We start from the raw sequence: 13915 nt of genomic DNA on the forward strand, positions 1-13915 counted from the left end.
ATATATATAAATTAGTAGTGCATTTCCAATGAACTTGGTGTGGCCGTTTTTCAAGGTTAGAGTTTGACATAATATTCAACATTCCCTTCTCCCTTCACACTTGAACCTGATTCCCATAACGCAGTAATCCAGTACTAGCGCTCTAAAATTAGCTGTCGCACACATTCAACTCATGCCAATGGTAGCACAAGGTCACCTATTCAAATATAACTGTTACTATTCTACTTCTTTTTATTAAGCTGGAAAATCTATGTTTTTTACCTTGTTATTTTTTTTTTTTATAAGTCTTATGTGTTTTCTTTCTCACCTGAAGAAGTCGGAGCACCGATGAAACTAGTCGTGATTTATTAAAGGTTTTTGTTATACTTGCTCGGGTTCTAGTCAGTTAAATTAATTTTATAAATATATATATATATATATATATATATATATTTTTTTTTTTTTTTTTTCTCACCAGAAGTCAGACTAGGGTAAATGATTATCAAAACATTTAGACTCATCTTATTTATGTGCAGTGTCATGTAGCTCATGATTTGTACATATATTTTCTTGATGATGACCTCAATACAGAGGTTGAGACGTCGAATATTATTTTCTTAATTATAAGTAAAGTAATTATTCTAACATATGTGTTGTCTCTATAAATTCTTCACTGTGAAGGTACTGTTCAAGGTTTTCAATGTTTTATGTGTGTCTCACTGCGTTATATATATATATATATATATATATATATATAAAATTAAAGAAAACATTATAAAATTCAGAAATCATACATATACTGCTATACATCCAAAATGTATATTTGAGAATATCAATCTCTCTCGCTCTCTCTCTCTCATATGCACTAAAATCAAGCAGCAGTTCTAATATTAAACTATTAATAATATTTACTTGATTCAGTAGTTTTATCATCCTCGTCATCATCAATTCCTTATACACAGCATCAAGGAGTGTACAGGATGATATGAGAAACTACACATTAAGTGTACCTTACCAACCATTTTCTTGCAAATTTAATCTGTTATTTGTCAGGTCTCCTGTATTGCTATATTATATAAGATATTTTGGCCTTCTAACACACCATTAATTGCATCGATCTACTTGGATATTAGTCTTACTTCTAGCTTGCCATTTCTTACCATCCAAGTTAAAACCAATTTTGCTAATCTTTCCTCTTTTATTCTATATAAGTGCTAATATCTGAGTTTAGTTCTGCCCACACATTCTTGAATGCTAACAGTGTTAATATAATATCTTCATTTTAAATATGATTCTATCATTTATGCTATTACATTCACTTTCTTAATTGTTCTCAGACCTCTCATACCTGTGATCACAAGCTTGATCATGGTTTTACTTTTAACCCAGCTCTCAGATCCCTAAGATAAAACTGGTTTCAATAGTATTTTCTAAATAGCTAGTTTATTGTTTTACTAATTTATCTCTCATTCCATATAAACTGTCTTAACTGGTTTCCCATTATACAAGTTTTGCTTATTTTATAATAGATTTCCATGTTTAATTTGGCCTCTGCATGAAAAATATGCCTATGTGGCTAAAACATTTTATCTACTCTATAAATTCTCGACTAAGAATGTAGTTGATTCCATGTTCCTATACATTTTAATAGTAGTTTTTTTTTGTCTTTTTTTTTTTTTTTACGAATGGTCTTCATGCCAGATTTGTTACAAGTTATTTACATTAGTCTTGAATATCTGCAGTGGATTTATTTAGGAGTGTAACATCATGTGCATGAAGTAAAGAGCTGAGTTTATCATCTCTGATTTTGATCTCAGGTTTAATGCTGCTTTCTTCATAATGTCATCCACAGAGGTGATGAATAACAATGGGATATCATGCACCCTTGTCTTACTTCTAATTTACATCAAAATGTCTTTGATGTAAATTAGTGATGAACCTGTTTTAAACAGCTTGTCACTTGGCATCATATGATAAGCATCCAGATCTACAAATGTCACATTACCTTGAGGGACCCGTGTTTCACTCAGGATTTCTCCATGAGTGCAGGTCACAAAGATGCCTCCAACAATCTTGATCTTGAGTCTCTCTCTTCCATGTTATACCCATAGATTCCACTAGTGGATCTTCCCATCTTGTAGGTGGTCTTCCAAATTTTCTCTTTATTCTTGGTTGTCAGTTGAGTATTCTATATGTCCATCTGTTATCCTTGAGTCTGGTTATGTGACCTGCCCATCTCCATCTTGCTTTCATATACTGCAGTTACCACATCTTTTACGCCCGATTTCTTTCTTAGTTCCGTGTTTCTAACATGTTCCATTTTGCTGATGTTACAAATTCTGCGTTCTATTGCATGCTGAGTTATTCTGAGAGTCTCTTCTTTTCTTGTTGTGTTCCATGTTTCTGATCCATATGTGAGTGATGGAAGAATATCACTATTAAATAGTTTTGCTTTCACAGAGATGTCAAGATTTGGATCAGTAAGTGTTTCTTTAAGTTTGTTGAATAATAGCCATGCAGTTGAATAATAGCCTTGCTTTCTTTTTGCTAGTTCTTCAGATAAATCGTTATTCGTTTTTATTGTTTGTCCCAAGTAATTGTAGGAAAATGTCACATATTCTTGTTATATTCCCATGATCTCACGGCTATTCTGACAATAATAATAACCTGATGATAATAACCTGAACCTAACTTGTTTCTCCCATGTTTCTCTTCAAAAATTTAGTCTCTTCTTTCAATTTATAAGGATCAGTGCCAAGATCATATTTCAGAATAAATGAACTCAAACTCATCAACAGTTCCTCATCAAGAAATGCCTTAGCATGCTAAAAGTGTTGAACTCAACTTGCTATGCCTTTGATCAGACTGTATATTAATCCCATCACCCAAGGGTGGTGCAAAGGCTTATGTGAAATTATTGACCTAACAATATCTCTGGAGCAGTGGTAAAGATGTTGGAAAGGTTGGTAAGAGCTCACATACAGAAATGGGTTGACAGTGAATCTATACTTTACTATATATCTATACATATAGTTATGGTGATGTGTTACAGATTGTTTAAAACTAGTCATTACCAACTGTTTGAACACTACCTCTGATGCAATTTCTTTTGGCAGAATAATGTTTTTACAAACAATTTGGACTAGCAATGGGAGCTCTTTATCACCTGTCAGCTGATCTCTTCATGGAGAATTTTGAAAAATGTTTAGCTCAAGCTTCTCTGAAATCAGCCATCTGGTGAAGATATAACAATGATGTTTTCGTCATTTAGAAACACTTAAGTCTAAAAGTATTTTTTCATTCTCTTAACTCTTTTATGCCTACAATTAATTTTACAATGAAATTAGAAAAAGGATGAAACTTCCGTTCCTGGATGTTCTCATCATAAAGCAACCTGACAATGGTGTCAATCTGGAAGTGTATCATAAGCATAAGTATATTAATCCATTCACCATCCTTCCCAAAAGCTAGGTATTATCCACATTCTAAAATTAAGCATGTCTGATTTTTAAAAATGAAAATCAACTTAAGACAGAACTTCAGATCCTTTTGAACTTATTTGTCCTAAATGGTTATTCAAGGAGTGTGTTGGCTGTGCCACTGTGAAAATGAAGCAATAAATAGACTGGTCTTCATTACTTGATTAAAAAGTGCATTTTCTTCAGAATACTTGTGGGGGGGGGGGAGAGTTATAAATTATGATTGTAGTTTGGTTATTTAGTAAAATAACATAATACAACCTAAGATTATGCATGACAGCAAATGTGGACACTGAAGTGACAGAGGTTCTTGATTAAGTTGGCTTATTAACAAATATTCCCTGTAAACAGTGAATATTTTTTTTTGCCAGCACAGGTGTGCATGAAAAACATTAATACGCAGGTTTCCAGTCTTAGAATTAACGTGTGTGGCACACAACACACACTTTTAACAAAGATGTGTGGCATGCTTTGTTAAAAGTTCTTGATGTTGCATGCTAAATATTTATATAAAAAGCAACCTAAATACATTCTTCAGCTACTTAAATACTGCATATACATGCAGTTTATAAACAAGTTATTCACATTTGTCCAGCCATTTAAATTTAAACTGCTAATGTAATATTTTTCATATTAATTTTGTCCTATGTCTTGCTATAACCTGTAAAATTATGAACACTAAATTAATTTGCTTAAATCTGAGTAGCTACAAAAATCCAACACTGTGCATGAATTCAAGTGACTGTACTGTCCAGACAGTGGACACTCTAAACAAATATGTCTTTCCAAATTTCTAATGTCAGCATCAGTTCACCCACATAGCACAGGCCAAAATAACTAATTAGAGTCTATTAAGTTGGAATATATGAGTGATACTGAACGGCAGACACAGCAGAAATTACTAAATAAAATATGTGACAAGCAGGATCCTCGAATTGAATCCACAGAGGATTCGATTCGAAGTATAGATGAGTATGAGAAGGAAAACAAAAAATCTAGAAACTGAACAAGGGTAGTCAGTGCAAAGGTGGTCGTGTTGTTTAAGAGATAACTGTGCCATGAGAGGTTTCTTTCAAATAACACAAAAAACAAAATAAATAAGTAATACTATTTATTTAAGGCCATACAGGAATACTTCAGTTTATGTAAACTAATTTCAGAAGTATTAGGAATAAGATGGAGGAATTCTTATCATTGGTTGGTGCAACCTCAGTAAGTTATAGGCATTAGCAAGACCTGCTCTGCTTGGCAGTGGATGACATAGTTACAGGGACTGAATGTGAGTAGGGGGTATATAGTATTTTCAGGGAGGATAGAGAAAATAGAACAGGAGTACTGTTAATGATAGATGAATTGTAGCCAAAAAGTAGAAAGTCAGATGAAGATAGAGATGCAGAAGGCTATGCAATTGAGACAATATAGTATGAGATAGCTGTCGACAGGACAAAATATACAGTTATTGTTATAAGCCAGGGGTGCAAGGGAAGATGTAGATAACATGAACATGTAAATTAACGAGTGTAGTCAGTAATTATCATGGGGTCTAACTACATGGTATAGATTGGAAGGAAGGATTAATTTGGGGTTTTATGCCACAAGAATAGCAATCTATAATAGGACATGGGTTATCATGTAATCTATCTAGCAACACACAGGGTGTTGATAGGTAAATAAAGTTATAAGAAGAAAAAATAATGAATGAGTAAAAAAAAAATATGTATGAAGTTAGTAGAATGTAAATGAGTAAATAAAATGTATGTACAAAGTTTAGTATTTACAATGTGGCATCTACATACATACAAATCCATAATCAAATGCCACTGAATAAATTAATGTTTTTTAAAAATCTAAAAACATCATGTAATCTGTCTGAGTCTGATAACATCTGACTGAGTGTATAGGATTTGCCACATACGTAAAAATATAATTTCTCTCTTGTGTGAAGCACTCTCACTCCACCAGAATATGACTAATGGTAAGATGGGTGTGGCATTTCTCACTCATAGGTGGGTCATCAATCCTTAGTAAATAAATAAAAATGTGTGAAATGACTGATCTATGCAGAGCCAAGCAAGAACAACTTGCCCTCTTCTGTTCCTATGTTGACTAGATTGCCGGTGCTTAATGTCAGGATTCTCCATAGCTCAGTCAGTATAGATGAAGCCCTTTGGTCAGAAAGACCTTGGTTCGGTTCCTGCCAGTGATGTGAGGAACCTTTATCTGGTCTCTTTTGATGAAAGGTGAGTTAGCAGGTTTCATATGGAGGTGGGGGTTTTTTCACCATGCAAACTCGGGTTTTTCGTCCCCCAGAACAGGCAAACCAGCCCCATGAACACACATGGATTATGATCGCGAATATGTCCCAGACATATGCCGGTCCCAAGCGTGGATAAAATGGGAGAGGGGCGGCACTTTGTGGACAATGCCTACAAAGTCACTTAGGGTCGGAAATGACTGGAGGGAAAAACCATCACCACCAATGTCAGGCTTAATTTCTGTGGAAGGATCTGGTTGTTTGTCTTTTAGTAAAAACCTTGCCAAAATTTTTTTTTGCCAGTGGATTCTCATCACATGGAATCATTTTCAGAGAGATGTCATACATTGTGACAATTGATGTGCTCAACAGAGAAGCAGTCATGATCATAAAGTTCAGATGATATGGTGAAATTATCAAATGGTGGAATACACATGCGAGTTTGAATTGCTTTGGCATTTTCTCAGCATAAGAGGATCTCAGAGCAGATGTAGTGGTGGTTAATTTTCTTCTTGCATTCTGATATGGTATGTTCTGTTTTCATATTTTGTATTTCTTTCTCATCTTTCCACTTCTCACATGCATGGGACTACACTGGATAGCTTCAATGACAGTTTACACATTTAGCCTTCTTGACAGGGCAAGAGTGGTAATCATGCTCTTTACTATCACACTGGACACAGGTGGCAGAGCAATGACAGGCAGTTTGAGTATGTCTGTATAGTCCAACAGGACAACTGAGATACCGTGCTTTAACAGATGTTAGAGGCTTAGGAGTATCAAATATGACAATGTTTCTGTTTGGAATCAGGTGATCATCCATACAGATAATGATGTGCCTCATAACTGTCAACCCTAATCTTTCAGCTCTGAACATATCCCCTCATCAGAAACATCTTGAAGATCACACTCTGAGGTTACTTCTCTTCAGGGGAATTGTGTATCTTATGGGATGTAACTGGTATAGGTATTCTACCCACTGATGTTGCTCTGAATAGTTTTTCAGAATGTGCGACTTTTTTCTTGACTACTTGTATTAGAAACTATAACTCGTTTTTTAGGAATGTAAGTCAAGTGAGTAATATTTGTTATCCGGCTAGTTTCACCGATTTTTGCTATCGGCATCTTCAGGGATACAATTGTTAAGCAACATGAACCTAACAGACTAGGTTTTAACTGACAGTTCTAATTCATGTAATGTTAGAATATGAATTAGAACTGTTAAAACCTAGTCTGTTACCTTCATATCACTTACCAATTGGATCCCTGAAGATGCCAATAGCAAAAATCGGTGAAACTAGTCGGATAATAAATATTACTCACTTGACTAACATTCCTAAAAAATGAGTTATAGTTTCTATTTTTTCAGAATGTTGCTGACATGATGTTTCTACGAGGACATCATTATTAGAATATAGCTTCTTCACTGTTTTGGGGGAACATGCCAACCCTTTTATATCCTTCTGAATGAAGATGGGTGATATTTCCCCTATTGGCTTTTCACCTGTAGAATGGGTGAAGAAAAACTGGTACATTTAAACTAGTATCACCTGTCTTTTGTTTCTTGTTCCTGTTGTTAAAAGGTGTATCAATGGCATCAATACTTGGTTGAGGTTTTGTTAGGGTCCCTGAAATGATTGAGGATGAAGGATTCATTATTGAATAGATTTTGTTTCAGTGCAGAGCTCCCCACCCCACCATGAAGCCACACAAGAACACCAACTGTCTGGCAAGCAATGACTATGCTCAGGAGTGGAATGCCAGGATTACCCCAGATGCCATACAAACACCACAGCAAGTCTTGGGGCCTGTCCCCAGACCATGGGGAAGAGGACTTACTGCAACACCTTTGACCCTTGCAGGCAAGTCCACTAGCTGATTGATCCTGGCCAGGCCATTCAGAACTGACTGTCTTACCAAACCAGAGGGCAAAGTACCAGGATCCCCCTTTCCAGATGTCCATGGGTTGCACTGCACTGCAAACACAGCAGCAAGGTGTTAGGTTCCAGTGATGGTAGTCTGGAAGATAGGATAGGATAGGAAAGTAGAGCAAAGAACACGTGAAGAAAAGCAAAGAAAAAGAGGAAGAATGAAAAAGTTTAGTACCATCACTGGGAGGTCTTCTCAAACAGGTGTCTCACATGGAGATTTGGAAGAAGGAAAGATCACAGGGCATGAAGGAAATGGAATTCATTCACCTACTAAGAAATAATTACTTGCAATAGCATGTAACAAAGGACTTGGAGTTTGAAAGTGTTAGATCTGATTACAGTATCAGAGGATCTCTCCAAGTGCAACAAGAACAGTACAATTTCCTAATGATTCTGATAGTGATGATGAAAATCAGATGATTTTGTATGCAAGCTTAGTGTTTTCTCACTCTCTTTTTTTCTGATAAATTTCTGAAAGCAATGTGTCCACATCATAGGAAGATGCATATTCATGTGAAAATACAGCACTTGTACCACTGTGCGCACGTGTGTGGAATTCTACAGGATTTTCCTAAGATATAAAGGGAGTGTGTCCAACTTAAAATTAATTCGGAGCATTATCTGTACCAATTGTAAAACTTTCTTCTATAATCTATCACTGTATTGATGAAATACACCAAACCTGCAGTGATAAATGGCCATGTTGGCATATTGATCTTTTGGGAGTGTATTGTTTTTACACACACATCACTGATATATGGAGAGACTTTAGTGAGATGTTAAGAAGTCAAAAAACACTATATATATACACACACACACTAAAATAAAGAGCCAAAAGCTTCACTTTGGCGATACAAAATTATATAAATTAAGTGAATATTAAATCCAATATCATTTCAAAGTTGAATACAGAAACTATAAAAGTTTTGTGCGAAAATTGGCCAGATTGAGAGCTTGTGGGAATGTGCTTGCCACCATACTACGAGTTGCCCTAGCCGAACCTTATAGGAAATATGAACGCTCAAAATGGCTGTATATTCACCTCCTATTGGTCCATTTTGATAAGGTTTCACTGGTCTGACAGCTGTTTCAAACTCACTGGTTCTTGTCAGAGACCAGGCAGAAACCTAAGAGAGCAAAAACTCTCAGTATACTAAGGAACTCTAAGCGTAGGAGAGGTGTATTTTCTGTAAGCGAACTCTCAGTCGGTGCATAAAGTATTTACTAAAATAAAGAGCCAAAAGGCTTCACTTTGGCCATACAAAATTATATAAATTCGTTCGTGCTTCCTATAAGGTTCAGCTAGGGCAAATCGTAGTACGGTGGCGAGTGTACTCCCGCAAGAGCTCTCTGTCAATTTTCGCACGAAACTTTTATAGTTTCCGTATCCAGCTTTGAAATGATATTGGATTTATATAAATAGAAGAATCTGCAGTGGAATTATATGTATGGATGCACACATACATGCATCTAATTTCTATACATATCTATACTGTGCAATGCTTTACTGTTTATTAATAAATCCTAATGATGAAAAAAATGATATACTCACTGTTAAGTTGCCAATTTGTGAAACTGGAAACCTTAAGTGGACTTTATTAGACAACCGAGGCCAATAAAGTGATGTATGTGCTTTAAGTAAATATCCCCTCACCTCACTTGTATCTAACTGTAATGTAATATTCATGCTATGAAAGAGAAAAACAAGTATGTGACTTAAGAGGTGTCTAATAAAGTTAAAAAAGTATTTCACTTTTAAAATAATCAGTGATGAGGGAAATTATTTTATTTAAAATGTTATTTAAAGAACTATTTTTTCTAAACATTCCTTTCAGAACTAAAAAGAGAATGGCAAGAAGCAATGGATAAGATATATGTCTCACTTATCATATGGGCAGAGTATTTTGTAATTTGCAAAAGATTTCTCCATATTTATAGAAGCATGATAAAAGAATTCCTGCAACATGATACTTATTTTTTTATTTATTTATTTTTATTTTATTAAAGAAAAGCATTTGCCATAAATATATCAGAGGCACTCATAAGATATCACTCTGTAATTATACTCTTTCTCAAATCTATCTGTCTATATATATGTTCATATTATTTACTGACTGAATTCCGAGAATTAGAAAAACAAATTAATTTAATTTAACATACAACATATTTGTCGGCATCCCGACTTCTTCAGGCATGAGAACATTAAAAGCAAACATAAAAAACACTGTACAGGAACATTGTACCATTACAAAAACAGACTATAAACCGGAATGAATTAAGTTTGAACTGAAACTACAGTCCAGGCTAAAGTTCTATTGTTAGGCATCTGCAAGAGTGTGCCTTCACGAGTGCGCCAGTATCTGATAGCAGAGCTATGAGAGTCTGGCAAACTATAACTAAGGTTACTGTTCATGTGAGAAGAGTTCTAGGATAATTTCTTTGGATTCAACTATTCGGCGTTCTACTTCATCATGGCATATATGAATGTTAGATGTTGTATTTCAATTTCATGTTGGCGACCTTCATTATTTGTGTTCACTGAAAACAGGACATCATCTCCACTCTAGCACGATGAGTCAGAGTGGAGATGATACCAAACTTCTGTGCTGGATAGTGGCGTGAGGACGCATGCAGGTATCTATCCATGTGCGTTGATTTTCTGTAGGTTGAGATTTTTAAGGAGTCAGACATCTTAGTAAGTTTGATGTCTAAAAAATGGCAGAGATCCATTTTCTTCAATTTTGATGGTCAACTTGATGTCTGGGTGGAAGTTGTTTAAGTGATTTAAAAAAATGTGAAGATTATCTATACCACATTCCCAAATAAGGAATATGTCATCAACGTAACGGAGCCATTTAGGTTTAAGTGTAGCAGTAGAGATGGCGTTTTCTTCAAAATCCTAAAAAGAAATGTTGGCTAGTATCGGAGACAGGGGCTGTCCACTGCTAATCCCTTATTTTGTTTATAAATTTTTTCTTCAAACTTAAAGTAGCCTGAATTAACACAATGTGAAAGCAGACCAAACATCTTTTTTGAGATCTTGTTACTTAAAATATTGAGAAGCTCTCAATATTAACAGGCTTATCTTCTTCAAACATTGAAAGTTCTTTTCTATCATTCTGAAATTCCTACAATTCAGGGAAGTCATAACAACAGAAAGAGCACACAGAATTTACAAAAAACGCAAAAATTAGAACTTTTATCAGAAAGAATTAGCGATACCAAATACAATTTAGCTTTTCTCTTTACGAAAAAAAAGCATCTTTAGAAAATCAATTAGCAGCATCCTTAGACTATGTGTCATGGAACTACATTCAAGAGATAAGCACACATCGGGCCTCAAGATCTCAGAACATTAATAATGTAAGTTAATTAGGGAATTTAATTCACTCAAATCAGCAAAAGAACGATCTGCCCCTAACAATAATCACGAAGGCCTCAAAATATTAATGATAAACCAATCATCGTATATTCTTAGTCTTGAAGAACATATTTTCTCAAAAGGTGTCAATTTTGTCCTTTAGCCTAAAACAATCCCTAGAGAATTTTTCTCACTAAGATAGAGAAAGCTACTTCACTACTTCGCATGGAGGCCATATTTGTGATCAACAATGCAAAACCTCCAGTTGGCAACATTTCTTCTGGTAAAAGACTAGCCATTAAAAAACTTACAAAGAACAAAGATGTTATCATTCTCCAAGCTGACAAGGTTAATGCAACTGTCTTCCTAAATAAAACAGATTACCATAACAAAATCTTAGCATTATTAGAGTCAGATACATACTTGGAGCTAAAGAGAGACCCACCGAGAGAGATACATAATAGAATCAACAACCTTCTAAAAAAGACCATGGAACTTCCGAGAAACAAATGCCTTTCTCTTTGTTCTCTACATCCACTAATCCCCAAATTATACAGCCTTACAAAGGTACATAAAGAAAATTGTCCACTAAGGCCAATTGTTGATAGTATTGACTCACCTAGATATAAGTTATCAAAATATCTAGCATCCTCCTTAAAAGGTTTAGCAGGAAAATCTCCTTCTTACATTAAAAATTCAAAGGACTTTGTCTCTAAAATTAAAAATATAAAGCTCAAAAATTCAGATATTATGGTGAGCTTTGATGTGGTGGTACTCTTTACAAATGTTCCAACTCAAGAGGTTCTCAATATTTTAAGTAACAAGATCTCAAAAAAGATGTTTGCTCTGCTGTCACACTGTGTTAATTCAGGCTACTTTAATGTTAAAAAACATTTAATTTTCTTGACTAGAAAAGTTATGGAAATGACTTCTAATGGGATTTATTGATCAAGTACATATGAGAAACAACTATATATTATACCAACTAGTTTTGCCAACTGAGGCTGTTGGCATCTTCAGGGTACATAACTGATGTAAGGCACTAAAAAGTTAAACCTTTTACAAATTATAATCAATCGATTCTAATTATATTAGACAAAGAACAGAGCGCGTACAATACATGCATAGAGCATGCATGATCTCACTTATTGTTATTTAGGAACATTCTATAATTGACACTGTAATTCAGTTCTTGTGAGTTTAGAGATCTAATAAGATCTCTAAACCAAGGACTAATCTTGCCCGTGATCTGGAAGATCACGGGCAAGATTAGTCCTTGGTTCCTGTTAAGGTTTTGTATAGAGCAGGCAACTGCTGTGGCTTCTTTAATAATTCGGAAGCACAAGTCCTTCTCTATGTAAGGAATTGTGCTTCTATCCCACTCTATGATATGGTTCTTGAGAAATGAAAAGCTAACCCTGATTTTTCTTCTCTGTTATTATTGATGTCACCGATGTGTTCTTTTTGCCTAATTTCAAGGCTCCTTGAAGTCTGGTCGATGTAATTCAAGCCGCACGAGTAGGGTATGTTGTAAACTCCAGCATATTTGAAGAAAGGATGGCTATCTTTTGGAGATCTTAATAATTGTCTAATTGTTTCTGTAGGTTTAAAGGACACTCTTATTTTATGTGGCCTAAGGAGTCTTGCAATCTTATTAGAAACTGTCCCTAAGTATGGAATGACGATGGTAGAAATATAACGTATGTCATCTCATTTTCTTTGTGGGGGGTCAGAGAAAAGTATCTTGTGGACGAGTCTTCGAGGAAATCCATTCATGGTAAGGTTGTTAGATATCAGGGATAGTTCTTCCTGGAGGTCTTGTTGATCTGTTGTAAGGAGAGAGGCTCAGTTCTTCAGCATGTGTACAATGCTAAGTTTCTGAGAAATGTGGTGGGAGGAAGTGAAGCGTACGTAACGTCCTATATTGGTAGGTTTGCGGTAAACTGAGAGGCTGATACCACCATTTGTTTGCTTCTTAATTACAGTGTCCAGAAATGGTAATTGGTTATCTTTTTCAAGTTCTAGAGTGAATTTGATTGCGTGGTGTAATGAGTTGATCTTGTTTAGAAAGTCTAACAGGTTCTGTTTTGTGTGGCTCCAAACAATAAAGATATCATCCACATATCTCCACTATACTGTGCATTTAGGATCTACTTGAGATAAGATTTTACTTTCAAAATCCTCCATAAAGAGATCAGCACAAGATGGAGAGAGAGGAGACTACCCATTGCAAGATATTACTTCTCTGTTCTGTCATTGTTTAGCATCAAACTATTTCATATGGAACAAAATCATATATCAGCAATTGACTGGTGGTGCAATGGGTAACTCTCTCTCCATCTTGTGCTGATCCCTTTATGGAGGATTTTGAAAGTAAAATCTTATTTCAAGTAGACCCTAAACCCACACCACAAGATCAACTCATTCAACCACACAAGCAAATTCACTCTAGAACTTGAAAAAGATAACCAATTACCATTTCTGGACACTTTAATTAAGAAGCAAACAAATGGTGGTATCAGTCTCTCAGTTTACCTCAAAACTACCAATACAGGACATTACATACGCTTCACTTCCTCCCACCACATTTCTCAGAAACTTAGTATTGTACACGTGTGGAAGAACTATCCCTGATATCTAACAACCTTACCATGAATGGATTTCCTCGAAGACTCGTCCACAAGATACTTTTCTCTGACCCCCCACAAAGAAAATGAGATGACATACGTTATATTTCTACCATCGTCATTCCATACTTAGGGACAGTTTCCAATAAGATTGCAAGACTCCTTAGGCCACATAAAATAAGAGTGGCCTTTAAACCTACAGAAATGATTAGATAATTGTTAAGATAGCCATACTTTCTTCAAATATGCTGGAGTTTACAACATACCCTGCTCATGCAGCTTGA

General features: G+C 35.2%; 1 protein-coding gene across 6 annotated transcripts in view; it reads right to left on the bottom strand.

Moving 5' to 3' along the window:
• The window catches only part of Tmem131 (Transmembrane protein 131), a 704637-nt gene that overhangs the window by 202173 nt on the left and 488549 nt on the right, over positions 1–13915 (bottom strand). For all 6 annotated transcript variants that reach the window (XM_090406393.1, XM_090406392.1, XM_090406391.1 and 3 more), the window contains one exon: positions 9196–9331. In XM_090406393.1, the coding sequence (XP_090262519.1) occupies positions 9196–9331 (136 nt within the window). The remainder of the gene's footprint in view (positions 1–9195; positions 9332–13915) is intronic.

The sequence above is a fragment of the Typopeltis vanoorti genome, chromosome 16, assembly GCF_054136105.1.
Source record: "Typopeltis vanoorti isolate ZY-2024b chromosome 16, IOZ_Tvanoo_1.0, whole genome shotgun sequence".
NCBI classification, from domain to species: Eukaryota; Metazoa; Arthropoda; class Arachnida; order Uropygi; family Thelyphonidae; genus Typopeltis; species Typopeltis vanoorti.